This window comes from Schistocerca americana, chromosome 8, assembly GCF_021461395.2.
Source record: "Schistocerca americana isolate TAMUIC-IGC-003095 chromosome 8, iqSchAmer2.1, whole genome shotgun sequence".
Taxonomy (NCBI): domain Eukaryota; kingdom Metazoa; phylum Arthropoda; class Insecta; order Orthoptera; family Acrididae; genus Schistocerca; species Schistocerca americana.
The window spans coordinates 462,598,499-462,619,069 of NC_060126.1; the positions used below are offsets into that span (position 1 = coordinate 462,598,499).

The following is a 20,571-nucleotide window of genomic DNA, read 5'->3' on the forward strand; positions in this document are numbered from 1 at the left end:
AATTCATATAAATTAATTCATAGTACCTACAAAGGTGATTGTTGTGTCAATTTGTAGGAAAATACATCAAGTTTTGTCTCACATAGTTTGCAAGTGCCGAACCACACCATAAGAAGTGCTAGCGGCAGTTGTGTTAAAGATAGCTGCCTTCACTGGATCTGAGCATGCTAGCTGTGTGTTTTGGTTTAAAGGATCTAAGTCGGCGACAATAGTGCAGCGTAATTTCCTTACTAAGTATGCTAAAGATCCTCCTAATAGGCCTACAATTTATGAGTGGCATAAATGTTTTGTAGAAACAGGGTGCTCGGTGAAGACATTAGAAATCATCAAGTCATCCAAGCACATCTGATGACATCATTGAGCAAGTGAGACAACATTTTGTCAACAGATCAATGAAGAACGAAATGTTCACTTCGTGCAAGATGGTGTATCACCCCACTACCTGGGTGACACCCAGGATTTTCTCAATGTAATGTGCCAACTGCATGGCGCATGGCCCCCCACATTCCCCAGACCTGGCATCACTCAATTATTATTATTATATATATATATATATAATGGAAGGAAACATTCCACGTGGGAAAAATTATATATAAAAACAAAGATGAGGTGACTTACCGAACAAAAGCGCTGGCAGGTCGATAGACACACAAACAAACACAAACATACACACAAAATTCAAGCTTTCGCAACAAACTGTTGCCTCATCAGGAAAGAGGGAAGGAGAGGGGAAGACGAAAGGAAGTGGGTTTTAAGGGAGAGGGTAAGGAGTCATTCCAATCCCGGGAGCGAAAAGACTTACCTTAGGGGGAAAAAAGGACAGGTATACACTCGCACACACGCACATATCCATCCACACAAGCAGACATATTTAAAGACAAAATATTAATTTAAAGACAAAATATGTCTGCTTGTGTCTGTATGTGTGGATGGATATGTGCGTGTGTGCGAGTGTATACCTGTCCTTTTTTCCTCCTAAGGTAAGTCTTTCCGCTCCCGGGATTGGAATGACTCCTTACCCTCTCCCTTAAAACCCACTTCCTTTCGTCTTCCCCTCTCCTTCCCTCTTTCCTGATGAGGCAACAGTTTGTTGCGAAAGCTTGAATTTTGTGTGTATGTTTGTGTTTGTTTGTGTGTCTATCGACCTGCCAGCGCTTTTGTTCGGTAAGTCACCTCATCTTTGTTTTTATATATATATATTTTTTTTTTTTTTTTTTTTTTGGGGGGTGGGGGGGATGATTCATTGAGGATGGAAGCCACATACAACATCTCTTGTTTAAGGTAAAAAAAAAACCTGATGTGTTTCCCTACAAAAAACACTAAACCCAGCTGTATATCTTGTTTCAATAAATTTATATGAATTTTTAAAGTTGCAAAGTCCTTTTTGAAACACCCTGTAATTCTCATTGTGGTGTTCGCCTCCTTCAGCAATTCTGTTTTTATTTCATTAATAGTGACAAAACAATGTCTTTTCATGGTTATCTTTGGCCTCATGAATAGAAAAAAGTCACAGAGGGCCATGTCGAGCAAATACAGTGGCTGAGATAGCTTGATAGTCTTGTTTTTTGTCAAAAAAATTACAAACAAGCTTTGACATGTGAGCAGGACTATTATCATGACACAATTTTCATGAGTGGTTTTGCCACAATTCTGGTCATTTTCTTCAGACTGCTTCAAGTAAATGGTGCATAACTTCCAAGTACGCCCTTACCTCATGGCTCATATCCCTGTATTAGACCTGTCCCACATATCCTCCCACCACCACCTACTCCAGTCTGCTTACAAACATCACCTATCCCATTAAAGGCAGGGCTACCTGTGAAACCAGTCATGTGATCAACAAGCTAAGCTGCAACCACTGTGCTGCATTCTATGTGGGCATGACATCCAGCAAGCTGTCTGTCTGCACGAATGGCCACCAACAAACTGTGGCCAAGAAACAAGTGGACCATCCTGTTACTGAGCACGCTGCCCAACATGACATTCTTCATTTCAGTGACTGTATCATATGGATCCTGCCACCAACATGAGCTTTTCTGAATTGCGCAGGTGGGAACTTTCCCTACAATATAGCCTACATTGCTGTAAACCTCCTGCCCTCAACCTTTGTCAGTCATTGTCCTCACCCATCCAACCCCTTCCCTGTTCCCATTCTAGCACTACACGGTCCTCATTCCACCATTACACCCAGTCTTTTTACTTCTCTCCTTATCCGCTACCTCCCACCCCACCCCATCTCTCCTCTGCCTTCCATCTGCCTCCCGACTGCACATAGCTGTCCTACCCTACTCTACCTCATCCCTACGTGCTCCCCAGCAGCACTTCACTGTCGCTCACCCATACCCTTCTATCCCTCTCCCTCCCCGCTACAGCCTCATCCTTACCCCCACCCAGTCACCACTCCCATCATGCACTGGTATTGCTGCGCGCAGTGTGGCTTCAGTTGCCAGAGACTGCATTCATATGTGTGTGTGTGTGTGTGTGTGTGTGTGTGTGTGTGTGTGTGTGTGTGTGTGTGTGTGTGTGTGTGTGTGTTGTCTATTTTTGACAAAGGGCTTGCTGGCTGAAAGCTTATTTGTGACAGTCTCTTTGTTGTGCCTAACTGCGACTCAGCATCTCCGCTTACGATGTGTTTTAACTTTCCTTTTCATAATAGGGATCCATACCATCCTGGATTTTTCATTGTTTGATTAATACCCCAGTCAGTGGCACCAAACGGCAGGAGATTTGAACACGAGTTGTGGTATTTTGCATGTAGTGGAAAAATGGTATGTTTCCGGAGATGAGTTCCTATGCTAAACTTAATTGTCTTGGACCCAACTCAAGTCCTCAACATCTGTAAAGGGAACGTAGTTACACCCTGTACATCCACAGGATAAAATTTTATTACAGTCATTTTTGGTATTGTTAGTAGTCAAGGACTTGTGCAGTCACATCTCAGAACAGACCCATTGATTGACTGTGAAAGGGAGACAGCAGTGACACTCAACTGTCAGCAGCATTCTCCATCTTCAGACAGGTTACATTGGTGTTAGCATATTGATAGGTTAATCATGCATCGATGGGCCCCTCTGTGTAGTTTGCCTTGATCTGCTGATACACAAAAGCCATCTGTGACACCAAAGGACACAGGTTCTACTGTTGCCAGGGGGACTACTTTCATGGTGCAATGGAGGCCAAAATCTGTATCCTTGCGCTGTTATTAGCATTCTGTTACCACAATTGATCTTGTTGAAGACTGACTAAACAAACTGTTTAAGGCTGGAGCTGTGTTGATCTTTATTGCATCACAGGTTAACATTCTCGTAGTGGATGCTATCTCCTCTTTGTGCTTGGAATGACTTTCTGGAGTGCACTGATGAAGAGTGTAGCTGGGTATCATCTGTCTCAGTCCTGTTGAGCTGGTTGTGCAGGTGTTTGAACCTTGACCCACCTCGTTCCCCCTGTGCATGCTCTCACCTGCTCTCCAGATGCTGTATGCCACGCTCATTTGTGAAGCTTGACAAAATCGATACGTGTTGTTAGAGGACGTCGTTATCAGGAGAAAGAAAACTGGCGTTCTACGGATCGGAGCGTGGAATGCCCGATCCCTTAATCAGGCAGGTAGGTTAGAAAATTTAAAAAGGTAAATGGATAGGTTAAAGTTAGATATAGTGGGAATTAGTGAAGTTCGGTGGCAGCAGGAACAAGACTTCTGGTCAGGTGAATACAGGGTTATAAATACAAAGTCAAATAGGGGTAATGCAGGAGTCGGTTTAATAATGAATAAAAAAATAAGAGTGCGGGTAAGCTACTAAAAAAGCGTAGTGAACGCATTATTGTGGCCAAGATAGACACAAAGCCCATGCCTACTACAGTAGTACAAGTTTATATGCCAACTAGCTCTGCAGATGACGAAGTAATTGAAGAAATGTATGATGAAAGAAAAGAAATTATTCAGATAGTGAAGGGAGACGAAAATTTAATAGTCAAGGGTGACTGGAATTCGGTAGTAGGAAAAGGGAGAGAAGGAAACGTAGTAGGTGAATATGGATTGGGGCTAAGAAATGAAAGAGGAAGCCGCCTGATAGAATTTTGCACAGAGCACAACTTAATCGTAGCTAACACTTGTTTCAAGAATCATAAAAGAAGGTTGTATACATGGAAGAAGCCTGGAGATACTGACAGGTTTCAGATAGATTACATAATGGTAAGACAGGGATTTAGGAACCAGGTTGTAAATTGTAAGACATTTCCAGGGGCAGATGTGGACTCTGATCACAATCTATTGGTTATGAACTGTAGATTAAAACTGAATAAACTGCAAAAAGGTGGGAATTTAAGGAGATGGGACCTGGATAAACTGAAAGAACCAGAGGTTGTATAGAGTTTCAGGGAGAGCATAAGGGAGCAATTGACAGGAATTGGGGAAAGAAATACAGTAGAAGAAGAATGGGTAGCTTTGAGAGATGAAGTAGTGAAGGCAGCAGAGGACATAGTAGGTAAAAAGACGAGGGCTAGTAGAAATCCTTGGGTAACAGATGAAATACTGAATTTAATTGATGAAAGGAGAAAATATAAAAATGCAGTAAATGAAGCAAGCAAAAAGGAATACAAACGTCTCCAAAACAAGATCAACAGGAAGTGCAAAATGGCTAAGCAGGGATGGCTAGAGGACAAATGTAAGGATGTAGAGGGTTATCTCACTAGGAGTAAGATAGATACTGCAGACAGGAAAATTAAAGAGACCTTTGGAGAACAGAGAACCACTTGTATGAATATCAAGAGCTCAGATGGAAACCCAGTTCTAAGCAAAGAAGGGAAAGCAGAAAGGTGGGGGGAGTATATAGAGGACCTATACAAGGGCAATGTACTTGAGGACAATACTATGGAAATGGAAGGGGATATAGATGAAGATGAAATGGGAGATACGATACTACGTGAAGAGTTTGACAGAGCACTGAAAGACCTGAGCTGAAACCAGGCCCCGGGATTAGACAACATTCCATTAGAACTACTGATGGCCTTGGGAGAGCCAGTCCTGACAAAACTCTACCATCTGGTGAGCAAGACATATGAGACAGGCGAAATACCCTCAGACTTCAAGAAGAATATAATAATTCCGATCCCAAAGAAAGCAGATGCTGACAGATGTGAAAATTACTGAACAGTCAGTCTAATAAGTCACGGATGCAAAATATTAACGCGTATTCTCTATAGACGAATGGAAAAACTGGTAGAAGCTGACCTCGGGGAAGATCAGTTTGGATTCTGAAGAAATGTTGGAACACGTGAGGCAATACTGACCCTATGACTTATCTTAGAAGAAAGATTAAGGAAAGGCAAACTTACGTTTCTAGCATTTGTAGACTTAGAGAAAGCTTTTGACAATGTTGACTGGAATACACTCTTTGAAATTCTGAAGGTGGCAGGGGTAAAATACAGGGAGCGAAACGCTATTTACAATTTGTACAGAAACCAGATGGCAGTTATAAGAGTCGAGGGGGCACGAAAGGGAAGCAGTGGTTGGGAAGGGAGTGAGACAGGGTTGTAGCTTATCCCCGATGTTATTCAATCTGTATATTGAGGAAGCAGTAAAGGAAACAAAAGAAAAGTTCGGAGTAGGTATTAAAATCCATGGAGAAGAAATAAAAACTTTGATGTTCGCCGATGACATTGTAATTCTGTCAGAGATAGCAAAGGACTTGGAAGAGCAGTTGAATGGAATGGACAGTGTCATGAAAGGAGGGTACAAGATGAACATCAACAAAAGCAAAACGAGGATAATGGAATGTAGTCGAATTAAGTCGGGTGATGCTGAGGGAATTAGATTAGGAAATGAGACACTTAAAGTAGTAAAGGAGTTTTGCTATTTGGGGAGCAAAATAACTCATGATGGTCGAAGTAGAGAAGATATAAAATGTAGACTGGCAATGGCAAGGAAAGCGTTTCTGAAGAAGAGAAATTTGTTAACATCGAGTATTGATTTAGGTGTCAGGAAGTCGTTTCTGAAAGTATTTGTATGGAGTGTAGCCATGTATGGAAGTGAAACATGGATGATAACTAGTTTGGACAAGAAGAGAATAGAAGCTTTCAAAATGTGGTGCTTCAGAAGAATGCTGAAGATTAGATGGGTAGATCATATAACTAATGAGGAGGTATTGAGTAGGATTGGGGAGAAGAGGAGTTTGTGGCACAACTTGAGTAGAAGAAGGGATCAGTTGGTAGGACATGGTCTGAGGCATCAAAGGATCACCAATTTAGTATTGGAGGGCAGCGTGGAGGGTAAAAATCGTAGAGGGAGACCAAGAGATGAATACACTAAACAGATTCAGAAGGATGTAGGTTGCAGTAGGTACTGGGAGATGAAGAGGCTTGCACAGGATAGAGTAGCATGGAGAGCTGCATCAAACCAGTCTCAGGACTGAAGACCACAACAACAACAACATTGTTAGAACAGATTCGTCGGACTCTTGACACTTCCAAAATGTCTGATCTCTCTGCAGCTAGCTGCCCTACCCACAGCTGTCACTAGCAGACTTAAAACTTTATGCTGTTGATTAGTCCTTCCACTAGAGAAAAGGCAAGGACAGTGCAGAAGCACTGGTGAATAAAAGGAATGTTTAGGGCTGGAGTAGGAGCTGGGAAGGGGATAGGCAGATAGGGGACAGGAAGTAGCAAAGATTGGGTTCAGAGGGGCTATGGGAATAAAGGATGTATTACAGGAAGAGTTTCCATCTGTTGATTTAAAAAGAAAAAGTTAGTTTTAGTGGGAATAATCCAATGGCACACACTATGAAGCAGTCATTGAAGTCAAGTACACTGTTTGTGTGGTATGCTCAGCATCTGGGTGGTCCTGCTGTCTCTTGGCCACAATTTGGCAATGGCCATTCTTGTGAACAGACGGCTTGTTAGTGGTCATGCCCACACAGAATGAGGCACAGCTAAGTTAATGGCTGCTTTTGCAGGTAGCCATGACTCTGATGGAATATGAAATGTTTGTGGCGGGACTGGAGTAGGTGGTGGTGGGAGGATGTATGACACAAGTCTATTTCACAGATCTACATCTATATCTATACTCTGCAAACCATCATGAGGTGCATGGCGGAAGGTACGTCCCACTGTACCAGTTATTAGGGTTTCTTCCTGTTCCATTCACATATGGAGCACAGGAAGAATGATTGATTGAATGCCTTTCTGCATGCAGTAATTATTCTAATCTTATCCTCATGATCCCTATGTGCGTGATATGTAGGGTGTTGTAATATATTCCTAGAGTCATCATTTAAAGCTAGTCCTTAAACTTTGTTAATAGACTTTCTCAGGATTGTTTACGTCTACCTTCAAGAGTCTTCCAGTTCAGTTCCTTCAGTATCTCTGTGACACTCTCCCATGGATTAAACAAACCTGTGACCATTCATGCTGCCCTTCTCTCTATACATTCAATATCCTCTTTTAGTCCTATCCAGTGTGAGCCCTACACACTTTAGCAATATTCTAGAACTGGTTGCATGAGTGATTTGTAAGCAGTTTCTTTGTAGATTGATTGCACCACGTATTCTACCAATAAACCAAAGTCTGTCACCTGCCTTACTCACAACTGAACTTATGTGATCCTTCCATTCATATCCCTATGAAGTGTTACACCCAGGTATTTGTGTGGGTTGACCGATTCCAAAAATGACTCACTGATATTATAGTCAAAGAACACTATTTTTTTTTCATTTTGTGATGTACAAAATTTTATTTTTCTGAACATTTAAACCAAGCTGCCAATCTCTGCACCACTTTGAAGTCTTATCAAGATCTGACTGAATATTTATGCAGCTTCTTTCAGGTAGTCTTCATTATAGATAACTGCATCATCTGCAAAAAGCCTGACTGTACTCTTAATATTGTCTGCAAGGTCATTAATATACAACATGAACAGCAAGGATTCCAACACACTTTCCTGGAGCACACCTGAAGTTTCTTCTACATCTGACAATGGCTCTCCATCCAAGATAACAAGTTGCGTCCTCCCTACGAAAAAGTCCTCAATCCAGTCACAAATTTCACTTGATACCCCATGTGATCATACTTTTGACAATAAGTGTAGGTGTGGTAGTGTGGTACTGAGTCCATTGCTTTTCAGAAATCAGGAAATACGGCATCTACCTGATTGCATTGATCCAAAGCTTTCAGTATGCCATGTGAGAAAAGTATGAGTTGGGTTTCACACAATAAGTCTTTTCAAAATCCATGCTAGATGGAATTGAGGAGGTCATTCTGTTCAAGATACCTCATTATTTATATGTAAATTGAAGGAGGAGAGAGGAAGAAAGGAAAGGAAAGGGAGGGGATCACTGCTGTCAGGTGCATCGGGACATTATTGGAATCAGCAGTGACGAGTGAAAATGTGTACTGGATCAGGATTGAAACTTGGGATCTCCTGCCTACTAGAGAGGTGCATTAACCACTTGCGCCATCCAGGACACAGTGTTACTGCAACTGCACGGACTATCTCGGCACACCTCACAGCCGATCCACATTCCCATCAAGTGCCACCTATCTGCAGTCCCTGTCCAGTTCCTCTATATTCACACTATAAGATTTCCACAGGTGGTTGGATGTGTTTGTTCATCCACACTGAAGAAGGTGTATCCATTGCCCAACCAGGCCAGTCAAATTATGTGAATGCATGGTGACTGTTCTTTCAGACATGTTGGACATGATATTTGAAAACAGAGTTAAGTATTTCAGTTTTTGCTTTGCTACCCTCAATTTCATTTCCTGTCTTATACACTAGGGCTTGACACTAACAGCCTTTACATATGACCAGAATTTCTTTGGGTTCTGTGAAAGATCACTCAACAACATTCTGCTACAGTAATCATTGAAGGCATCACACAGTGCTCTCTTGACAGTCAAACATGTTACATTGTGCTCTCTTGACAGTCAAACATGTTACATTCACTATCTATCTATAGCCCTACGCTTTGTTCTACACATATTATGTGGTAATCTCTGTTTCTTTAGAAGTTGCTTTACAGTGACTGTATACCATAAAGGTTTCCTCCCATTATGAACTGATCTATTGGGTGCATATCTATCCAGTGCATGATGAACTATTCTTTTAAACTTAAGCCAGAGTTCCTCTTATGCTCCTGCCCTGTACTAAAAGTTTCAAGTTCCTCATTGAGATATAACACAACTGATTTTTCGTCTAGTTTACTGAACATACATATCTTTCTGCTTGTTTTATTTGTCCTTTGTTCTTTGGTAATCATTGTTGCCACAACCACATCATGATCTCTGATACCGGTTTTGATATGGACATCCTCAACGAGGTCAGGTCTGTAGGTTGCCAGTTCCTACCTACCTGCTTTAGGTAGTTTTCAGAGAAGGCATTAGTAAAGTTTGACAGAAGATATGAGCCATGAGCCATGAGGCAAGGCATCGGGAGCAGGAGTGGAATAGGGACAGACAAATATGTTATGTAGATTGGTGGTCAGTGGAATATCACTGTAGGAGGGTTGGGGAGAATATTTCACATTTCAGGGCATGATGGGAGGTAGTTGAAACCCTGGTGGAGAATATGATTCACTCACTCTATTTATGGGTGATGAAAAACTTAGTCTAATAGTCAGTGTGCCTGTCTGCCACTTACTGTGGTGTGTGAGTTGATTAACAATCTATCCTCTTCATATTGTTGTTATACCATCCTGAATTTACCATTGTTTGAATTTTATTTATTTTTACCTCTCTATTTTATTGATTTATTTGTTTTTATTGCCTTTGTGAATTTTTTTGGTCATTCTAAATTCAATGATATTATTAACCACAAGTGGTTCAAATGGTTCAAATGGCTTTGAGCACTACAGGACTTAACTACTGAGGTCATCAGTCCCCTAGAACTTAGAACTACTTAAACCTAACTAACCTAAGGACATCACACACATCCATGCCCGAGGCAGGATTCGAACCTGCGACCGTAGCGGTCACGCGGTTCCAAACTGACGCGCTTAGAGCCGCACGGCCACACCGGCCAGCAACCACAAGTGGAATTAGGGAGTTATTTTATTGACATGTAATTGTAAGAATCCCAAGGTTCCCAGAGAGATCTTTACAAAAGTTTGGTTATCAACATTGTATAAACACACGCATGTTTCTGCAGATTTTTTTTATCTCAGCTGTATTTCCTCATAAGATTATACCATAGGACAGTACTTAGTTAAAGTATGCAAAGTGTTAAGAGACTTATATGAAAAAGAAAATTCACTGAAGAAAACTCTTTCTCTTTCATTTGCTTTTTCCCCTGTCTCTTTTTCCATTATCCTCTGAATTTTTATTCATGTTATTCATTTCATTTCTCATTTCTGTTTCTCTTAGTCTATCTTCAAATTCTTACTCTATCCCTTTACCATCTCTGGCTGAAGCTTGCTCAGCACTCATCTTTGACTTCTGACTCTATGACACCTCCATCTTTCTCTCTCCCCTCATTATCTTAAAGGGTGATTTCCTCTCATCCTGTGGTCTCAGTGACCTGTCTCTTCTTCCTAACCCTTCCCAGCCTATCACTCTCTCCTCTTTCTTGACAGTACTAACAGTTGTGATAACTAGGATTGGTTTTTCTTCACTTTTATGTGTCTTACAGTACTTAAAAACTTGTCTCTTATGGGTAAGTACTGGCCAGCCATTCTGTCTTCTTATAATCTTACTGCATTAAGAGAGATAGAGATCTGTTGTTCTTTGATAAATATTACAATGGTCAAGAGGATAGGGGATATTAAGCTAGCAATAGCAGGTAAACAACAGCAATTTAATGGAACAAAGGAAGCAGCAACTTTTTTTTAAAAAAAAATTGTTAATTTTATGCCATTTTATATAGTTTAAGTAAGCACAAATAATTTATAGTAGTTCAACAATAATTAATTATTACTACACTCCTGGAAATGGAAAAAAGAACACATTGACACCGGTGTGTCAGACCCACCATACTTGCTCCGGACACTGCGAGAGGGCTGTACAAGCAATGATCACACGCACGGCACAGCGGACACACCAGGAACCGCGGTGTTGGCCCTCGAATGGCGCTAGCTGCGCAGCATTTGTGCACCGCCGCCGTCAGTGTCAGCCAGTTTGCCGTGGCATACGGAGCTCCATCGCAGTCTTTAACACTGGTAGCATGCCGCGACAGCGTGGACGTGAACCGTATGTGCAGTTGACGGACTTTGAGCGAGGGCGTATAGTGGGCATGCGGGAGGCCGGGTGGACGTACCGCCGAATTGCTCAACACGTGGGGCGTGAGGTCTCCACAGTACATCGATGTTGTCGCCAGTGGTCGGCGGAAGGTGCACGTGCCCGTCGACCTGGGACCGGACCGCAGCGACGCACGGATGTACGCCAAGACCGTAGGATCCTACGCAGTGCCGTAGGGGACCGCACCGCCACTTCCCAGCAAATTAGGGACACCGTTGCTCCTGGGGTATCGGCGAGGACCATTCGCAACCGTCTCCATGAAGCTGGGCTACGGTCCCGCACACCGTTAGGCCGTCTTCCGCTCACGCCCCAACATCGTGCAGCCCGCCTCCAGTGGTGTCGAGACAGGCGTGAATGGAGGGACGAATGGAGACGTGTCGTCTTCAGCGATGAGAGTCGCTTCTGCCTTGGTGCCAATGATGGTCGTATGCGTGTTTGGCGCCGTGCAGGTGAGCGCCACAATCAGGACTGCATACGACCGAGGCACACAGGGCCAACACCCGGCATCATGGTGTGGGGAGCGATCTCCTACACTGGCCGTACACCACTGGTGATCGTCGAGGGGACACTGAATAGTGCACGGTACATCCAAACCGTCATCGAACCCATCGTTCTACCATTCCTAGACCGGCAAAGGAACTTGTTGTTCCAACAGGACAATGCACGTCCGCATGTATCCCGTGCCACCCAACGTGCTCTAGAAGGTGTAAGTCAACTACCCTGGCCAGCAAGATCTCTGGATCTGTCCCCCATTGAGCATGTTTGGGACTGGATGAAGCGTCGTCTCACGCGGTCTGCACGTCCAGCACGAACGCTGGTCCAACTGAGGCGCCAGGTGGAAATGGCATGGCAAGCCGTTCCACAGGACTACATCCAGCATCTCTACGATCGTCTCCATGGGAGAATAGCAGCCTGCATTGCTGCGAAAGGTGTATATACACTGTACTAGTGCCGACATTGTGCATGCTCTGTTGCCTGTGTCTATGTGCCTGTGGTTCTGTCAGTGTGATCATGTGATGTATCTGACCCCAGGAATGTGTCAATAAAGTTTCCCCTTCCTGGGACAATGAATTCACGGTGTTCTTATTTCAATTTCCAGGAGTGTATAATGCTAATGACTGTTTCACTTTGTTAATATGTATCTTGACTTATTCCACATCTGTGACTGTTATCCTTCACGATGGGATCCACAGATTACAATGAATGAATAAATGAGATCTATCAATCATGCAACACATTGTGTCAGCTATTTATAGCAACTTTTGTTTTCTGTCTTCAAGGAATGATTTTAAACAGTGAGCCATAGATGTTGGGATTCTGTAATGATAGTTCGCTCAGAATATCTAGTGAACCAAACAACTGAATTGTAGTTGGTAAATTATAGAACATCGTACATGAATGAGGAAATGGCTAGATCTATGGAAACAATGTCTTTAATGTATATTAAGTTTGTAATGTATGTTAATACCAACATTTTCACTGTTGTTATCCAGTCTGATTCTGGCTGTAAGCATGCCTGCAATAGGAAACTAGAAGTAAAAATTTTAGCAACAGTCCTAGACAAAGTTGATTGCTCTTTTTACCAATAATAGAAACAGGAGTAATGTGAGTATGGCTGCCAGGCTTTGGGTTCCTTTAAGCAGTTTATTCACTTTGACAGCCCCAATTGCTCCTTCTTCGAAAACTCTTTTGTGGATATTAACAGGCTGTCTTACGTAGTATTACTGTTAGTCACTTAGTAGTAATATTCATTATTTGTCAAATCTTGAAATTGAAATTTTCTTTATTTATGGATGTTATGCAAACAGAACTGTGTGACACACATACCAGAACCAAAGGCCATGATTTTTTTTAAAAATTAATTTGTTAAGACGAGCATAATTAATTTTTCTGCTTACTATTTCAACAGACATGCATCACATCGGCCACGATGAATCTTTTGACTCAACAAGTGAAAGAGCACGAAGAGAATTTCTTTCAAAAGTAACTAAATCACCAGAGTTCATGTTCATTCCAAGGAAGGACCTCAATACAGAAGAGGTGAGTTGACAATATTTTGAAAATGAGCATGAGTTATAAACTGTAGTTTGGTTCAACATACTCTATTTTATATAAGTTAAATGAAATGAATGGATTGATGGGGATGCAGTTAGTGAAGCCACAATGACCTGGAATGATATTGTGCACACTATTCAGATAATTATACTGAGCCTGCAATGTAATGCATGTGTAGTACAGTTTAAAAATCTGTGTATGATTAGAATTCAGATCTATATTTCTTGAACACAATACTCATTGAAAGCACTCAGTATTCAGGCTAATATCAACCAGAGATAAATGTCCATATGAACCATGGATCTTTCTGCAGAGGGGAGCAGGCTTGTCTCAATAAAACAAATATTCATAATGCAGGTGATGTCACAACAAAAGGTTACCCGTGGAGCAGAAACAAACCAAGATGATCGTGAAGCCCTGGTAGATAAATTCCAGTGTCTCCTATATAAACTCACTAAAGAAAATAAGAAACAAATTCTAATTGCTGCTGATTTTAACATAGATACAACAAGCAAAACAAGCATGTCAACGAAGTTCATTGACGTAATTCAAGAATATGGCTTTAGACTAAATTTTAATGACTTCACCAGAGTAAATGAGCAAACAGCAACATGCGAAGACAATATTTTAACAAATCATACATTTGAGGACACTGCAAAATTCTCTTTAAACCTAGGTATCTCAGATCACTCTGCTCTGCTATAGAATTAAACTTACAAAAAATAAATAGAAAAAAAATGGGAAGAGAGGCTTCATGAAACACAGTTCAGTGAAGAAAACATGAACTTGTTCTGTTATAGATTAAATGAGGTAGATTGGCCATTACAACAAGAAAACTCATGTTCAGAAAATTTTGATAAGTTTGATAAGTTTTTAAACAGTGAAACATTTCCACCCATAGCCTACCCAAGAAGGGCAACAAATAAACTAAAGTGGATTACCACTGGCATAAAAATATCTAGTAATAGGAAGAGAGAGCTACATGCTGAGCTGAAATCAAATAAGAGTCCTGAGTTCATAAACTATGTTAAAGCGCATAAAAAAGTATTTAAGAAGGTTGCAAAAGCAGCAAAGGAAATGGCAAACATTGAATTCATTAAAAAACCCACAAATAAAACCAAAGCAGTATGGACAGTAGTCAAATCTGAACTTGGAATCAGACCTAGCAACCAGGAAATCTGTAAAGTAAAGGTACAAGACAAAACAATTGTACATCCTGCTCAATTATCAGAAAATTTTAATACATTCTTCATAAATGTAGCAAGATATGATGTTCATGTAGACTCTTATCAAGACAATGTACATTTCTTTGGCTCAAGTCAGAGCAAGAAAGAGAGCCTAGTAAAATTTAACAAAGTAACAGTAAAAGATGTATGAAAAATACTGAAAGGCTAATAAAAATATTCTATTCTATTGTAGAAAAAACTATACTAAACCTAAAAAATAAAAATCTGTGGGATGGATGAAACACCTGCCAAAATCATTAAAGCAGCTACAAATATAATAGCACACCCACTACACAAAATAATAAATCAATCACTTGAAGAAGGATACTTTCCAGAACGTCTAAAATATGGAGAAGTCAAACCAGTATTTAAGAAAGGCTCCAAAGATGATATAGGAAATTACTGTCCAATTTACCTTCTTCCTGTGTTTTCTAAGATATTTGAAATGATTGTTGCTATTCAAATTCAAATTTTGTGCTACAAATACAATGTAACCTCAAAAAATCAATTTGGATTCCAGAAAGGCAAAGTACAATTCATGCAATCAATGAATTTGTGATTAAAGTTAGTTCCACTTTGGACAAGTCACAAAAAGCTGCGGGAATCTGCTGTGACTTAACCAAAGCATTCAACTGCATGAATCACTCCTCATTATTATATAAAATGAAAAAATACGGAATTATGGGTAGTGCCTTACAGTGGTGTAAGTCATATCTAACAGAGAGAAAGCAAAGGGTTGTCATAATATCAAGCAAAGGGAAATACTCTTCGAAGTGAAGAACCATCTCACAGGGAGTACCACAAGGCTCAATTCTGGGCCCAATCCTCTTTCTTTTTTATGTAAATGACTTACCCATAAATATAAATTATCATTCAGTTTTATTTGCTGATGACACATCAGTACTGGTAGAAATTAAAAACACAGAAGAAATTCCTGAAAATGTCACAGAAACTCTAGAAAACTTAGATGTTTGGTTTCATCTAAATGGCCTAAAGCTAAATATTTCAAAAAAACATCTGATGCAATTTAAGACAAAATAGTCTCTAACAAATGATATTCACATTATGCACAGAAGCCAGGAGCTAAATGAAGCAGAGAATGTTAAATTCATAGGAATGCAATTAGACAGAAACCTATCATGGTTCTCACATATAGATTATCTAAAAAATAAACTAAACAGCCTGGCATTTGCCATGACAATCTTAGCCAATGTCACTAGTATAGACACAAAAAAAGTAGTATACCATAGTTACTTTGAGTCAGTAGTGGGATGTTGTCTTCTGGGGGAATGCTAGCAACATGACAAAAATATTAACTTTGCAGAAAAAAATTATCAGAAACATATGCAGTGCAAAGCCAAGAGAATCTTGTCGGCCATTATTAAGAGATCTTAAGATACTAAGCGTTCTCTCATTGTATCTGTATGAAATAATTCCTTTCACAGGTAATAACCCTAAACTCTTTTCGTCAAATAATTTCCAGCATAGTTATGAAACTAGAAACAAAGAAAGCTTTATGCTGCCTACAGACAGGCTTAAGCTTTTTGCACAGACTCCACAATATATGGGAATGAAAGTATACAATAAACTGAAAGACAACGAATTTTAGAAATGTCTAAACTGAGGCAGTAAAGAGTGAATTGTATAGCACCCTGGTGCAGAAATGTTATTACTCTGTTGATGAATTTTTTAATTATCTGACCATCTGAGCAGGATAAAAACAATAATAATAAACAATATTCAGATTTCATTGTGATTATATAAAAAGTATTGTATTCCATGTATAATTTATCATAGTTATAAGCTGATGAGTCTCCTGTACATAAAATCAATTATTTAACTTGTAAGTTATGAGACAATAAAATTCTGATTCTGATTATGATGCAGAACAGCCAATGCTAAGTCCTCACCGTGAACAAAACTGCCTTCCTGTAGTTTTTTCTGCACAAGTTAAACAAATTTTATAATTCTGTTAGAATCCTTAGTAAAAATCAAGTGTTGTTGAAAAATATTACTTAAATTCAATATATTGATGTAAAATACTGCACATAATAAATTAAATATTTAATTTTAGTAAATCAAGTAGAAATTGTGTTACTTTTCTAAAAAATTGAATGTAAAAAAATATTTATACATTATTCTTTATGGAAACTGTATTACATTGGTTTCAGTATAATGTAAAATAAAGAACAGGTTTTGTTTGTTCCTCATAAATTATTAATTGGAAATAAAAAAAGAGGTATAAGTGAGAGTTGAGAACCCCTTTCTAGGAATTGTGATTATATTATGCATTTCCTTGGTTTGAGACAATGACTCACAACTCCTGTAGTATTGTTAGTCAGCCACAGAAGCCTTATCTTGACTTCTTTCTTACTTACACAGTAGATCACACCAACTGAAACTTGGGAGCAGCAAAAATACTGGCTGAAGGAACAAGTAAATTAATGTCCCCTCCATCTTTTCTTCTTGCTACCTCCACTGTTGCATTTTTCTGCAGTCCTCAGTCACCAAAAATCAAAATCCTTTGGTCAAATAATAGTATATTTACTTAAGTATCCATTCACTTACTTTGAGATCTACACCATTATGATGTACTCCATTGTCATTCATGAGTAATCTGTGTAGATGGCTGTTCAGTAATAACATGTCTTTATGATACCACTTGGATGACATGGTACTGTAGAAATGACACTCTGACAAAAACTGTGCTGTGGGCCAAGGGAAAAGGTTCCTCTCTTAGGAAAAAGATAGAAACATGATGGTTAGGAGAAGTCGCATTCCTTTCACACAATTCTTAATCCATCTGTTTATTATTATTATTAATTCAGTTCTTGCACCCTCTCTGTGCCTGCACATGTAGCAGGGGCCTATCTCACGATCCCCTTTGTACAGAACTGTACTGAATAGAGGCCAGTCTAACATATGGTTCCCGAAAAGAGTCAGCAGCCTTTTCAGTAACTTTGAGAGCAGTGAATTGTAACATTGGTGAACACAGCCTTGCTATGTCAGTACTGAGAACCTCTGATAGCAAGGAGAAACTGCAGTCATTGAGTTTCCTGCTGAGATGCAGCTCTACCATGTAATTTAATGATGAAGGCTCCATGTTGAATAAAATGTTCTGAGATAAACTAGACTTTATTCAGATCTCTGGGCAGGCACTACCCACGAGAATGTTGCCATCAGAAAAAAATCAATATGGCATTCTATGGGTCAAGGCATGGAACATTAGCTCCCTTAATTAGGTAGGTAGACTAAAGAATCTGAAGAGAAAAGTGGATATGTTTAAGTTAGATATAGTCTGAATCAGTGAATTGTGGTGGCAAGAAGAAAAAGATTTCCGGTCATGTGAGTCCAGATTTATCAACAAAACAAATGGTGACAATGAAGGCATAGTGCTAATAATGAAAAAGAAATTTGGAATACTGGTGAACTACTGTGAGCTGGGCCAACCACCTTGCTGAAGTGGGTAACACCAATTGCCATCAGATCACCAAAGATAAGCACTGTTGGGCTTGGCTATCATCTGGATGAGTGACTGTCCAAATCTGCCGAGCGCTGCTGGGAAGCGGGGTGCACTCAGCCCTTCTGAGGCCAATTGAGAAGTGGTGGCTCCAGTCATGAAAGCTGACAAAGTCCAGTAGAGCAGTGTGCTGACCAAATGCCCCTGCATATCTGCATCCAATGATGCCTATTGCTAGAGGATAACTCAGTGGTTGGTCAGCACCGTTGGGCCTTCCGAAGCATATCTGGACAGAGAATCATTATGAACTGCTTATTGGATGCATTTTTGTAGCCAAGACAGCCACCACCACAATTTTAGTACTAGTAAAACATACATAGTAATCCTCAGATGATTAAGAGATTGAAGAAAAATGTATGACATGGTGAAATAAATTATTCGTTGTGTTAAGGACAAAGAAAATTTAGTTGAAAAGGAAAGGGGCAATGAAGCTAACATGAAAGAAATGAACTACAAGGATAATTTGATGGAGGATTTACAGTCCTAAGTTGAAACAAGGCACCTGGAGTAGATGACATTGCCTCAGAATTATTGAGATCCTTGGGCAACAAACCTATATCACCTGATGCATAAGATATATCAGACTGGAGGAACATCCTTAGGCTTTGAGTCAAAATAATAATATCAAATTCCAATGAAGGCAGTTGCTGACAGTGTGAATATTTAAGAACTGCTGTGTTGAGTTCAGGGACCTAAATGTCATGGCAGTTTCTGTTTACAAAGGGCCAGAGCAAGCTTTAATTGAAGCTTTCCTGGGCAAATTTCAGTACCTGGTAGAAAATCTCAATGATGAAAAAAGGTGGAACATTGTAATATCTGATAACTTCAATATAGTTGAAAGCAGTTTTACATCCAAATTCATAGACACAATAAAAAAAATTTGGCCTTGAAATAAACTTCCTGCATGCCACTATAGTAAATGCACAGTCAGCAGCAGACTGTAGAGATATTATTTTAACAAACTATGTGTTTGAAGACGCTTATAAATATTGCTTGGATTTAGGAATCTGTGACTGTTCTCTGGTATTCATTGAACTACTAAAAACTAGCAGAGAAACTGCATCTAACGAAAGGAATATGAAGAGAAATTTCAGTGAAAACAATTCAGCTGTATTTAGTAATAAGTTAAGAGAGGTAGAACAGTCTTTCAACATTTGTATATCAAGTAGTAGTAACTTCGACAAATTTTTAAATACAGTAACTTCTTTGAAATGTTTAATGAAACTTTTTCACTTAGAACCACATGTAACAAAAGACTTCATAAAATGTATAATAATGAATATGTCAGCAGTTGCAATGCTTGTATTTGGCAACTAGGTTCAAAACTGACATGTTCATTTTGAAGCGTAGCCAACTGAGGCTGCACTGAAAGTGCATGATCTTTGTAATAGACATCAAAGCAGCAACACATGCTTTGTAATATGTTGCAGAATGAATGTCACAATCCACGCATGAGTGGATTAGATAAATACAGGATCAAGGGCAATGCTCTGAAATGGCTTACATCATACCTGTAGAACAGAAAACAAAGGGTAACTATCACATCAAATGGAGTAACTTATTATAGTAAATGGAGTACAGTATCACAAAATGTGCCTCGACACTCCATTTTAGTACCAATCCTGTTTCTATTCCACAGAAATGACCTGCCTGTAAATGTAAATCCACCATCAGTTATGTTTATTGACAATACTTCTGATTTAATTGAAGATGAAGATGCAGAAAAAATTCCAAGCTCTATTTTGAGTTCACTGGATACTCTAGAAAATGGTTTCCAGTTAAATGAGTTGAAACTGGACATTGCAAAAACTCATATGGCACATTTCAAAACCAAACATTCAAAACTTGAAATGCAAAATAACAACTTTTGGAATAAGTTGACACAGTCAAATTCACATTACAAATAGTAGAAAATTCTATTGTCGTGAGTACATGAAAAATAGCATATTGTAGCTATTTCGAATCTTTATCACCACAGTATACGAAAATCACCGAAGAAGAAACCAGAAAGTTAACAGTAAATATGCCTTCAGTGGAATGAACAAATGGCAGGGACCAGCACAGAAGACAATATCATCATGTAAACAGACTGAGGAGAAAGCTGTGCCAGAGTGGACAGAAGTTGAAAACAAAGATCACAACAAAGCACCAGGCAGAAGTTAGCATCCAAACAACATATGAACAATTTTTTATGGTCCAATCCACTGCAGAAGAAAACAGCCAGGACCCCCAGGAGGTGAAAATCAGGTCAGAAACGAAAATACTAGAGCCTACTCTTTAAAGAAGTAACCACGCAAGAAACGTATCTCTCACAGAACTGAATAATTCTTTAACTCTCCTATATAATAATGTACAGGTTAGATTAGATTAGATTTACTTTCATTCCAATTGATCCGTAGTGAGGAGGTCCTCCAGGATGTGGAACATGTCAGAAAAACAACAATACATGACAAATATTTAAACTAAAACAAATAAGCTAATGTACCATTCCACAGGTCCCAAGTGGAATGATCGTCATTTTTTAATGAACACTAAGAGTCATTTTACAAA

The 20,571-nt window shown here is 39.6% G+C and overlaps 1 protein-coding gene across 5 annotated transcripts in view; it reads left to right on the top strand.

Annotated features, from left to right (window-relative positions):
* LOC124545468 (putative mediator of RNA polymerase II transcription subunit 26) overlaps positions 1-20,571 on the top strand; it is a 386,951-nt gene that overhangs the window by 278,072 nt on the left and 88,308 nt on the right. For all 5 annotated transcript variants that reach the window (XM_047124398.1, XM_047124396.1, XM_047124397.1 and 2 more), the window contains one exon: positions 13,130-13,260. In XM_047124398.1, the coding sequence (XP_046980354.1) occupies positions 13,130-13,260 (131 nt within the window). The remainder of the gene's footprint in view (positions 1-13,129; positions 13,261-20,571) is intronic.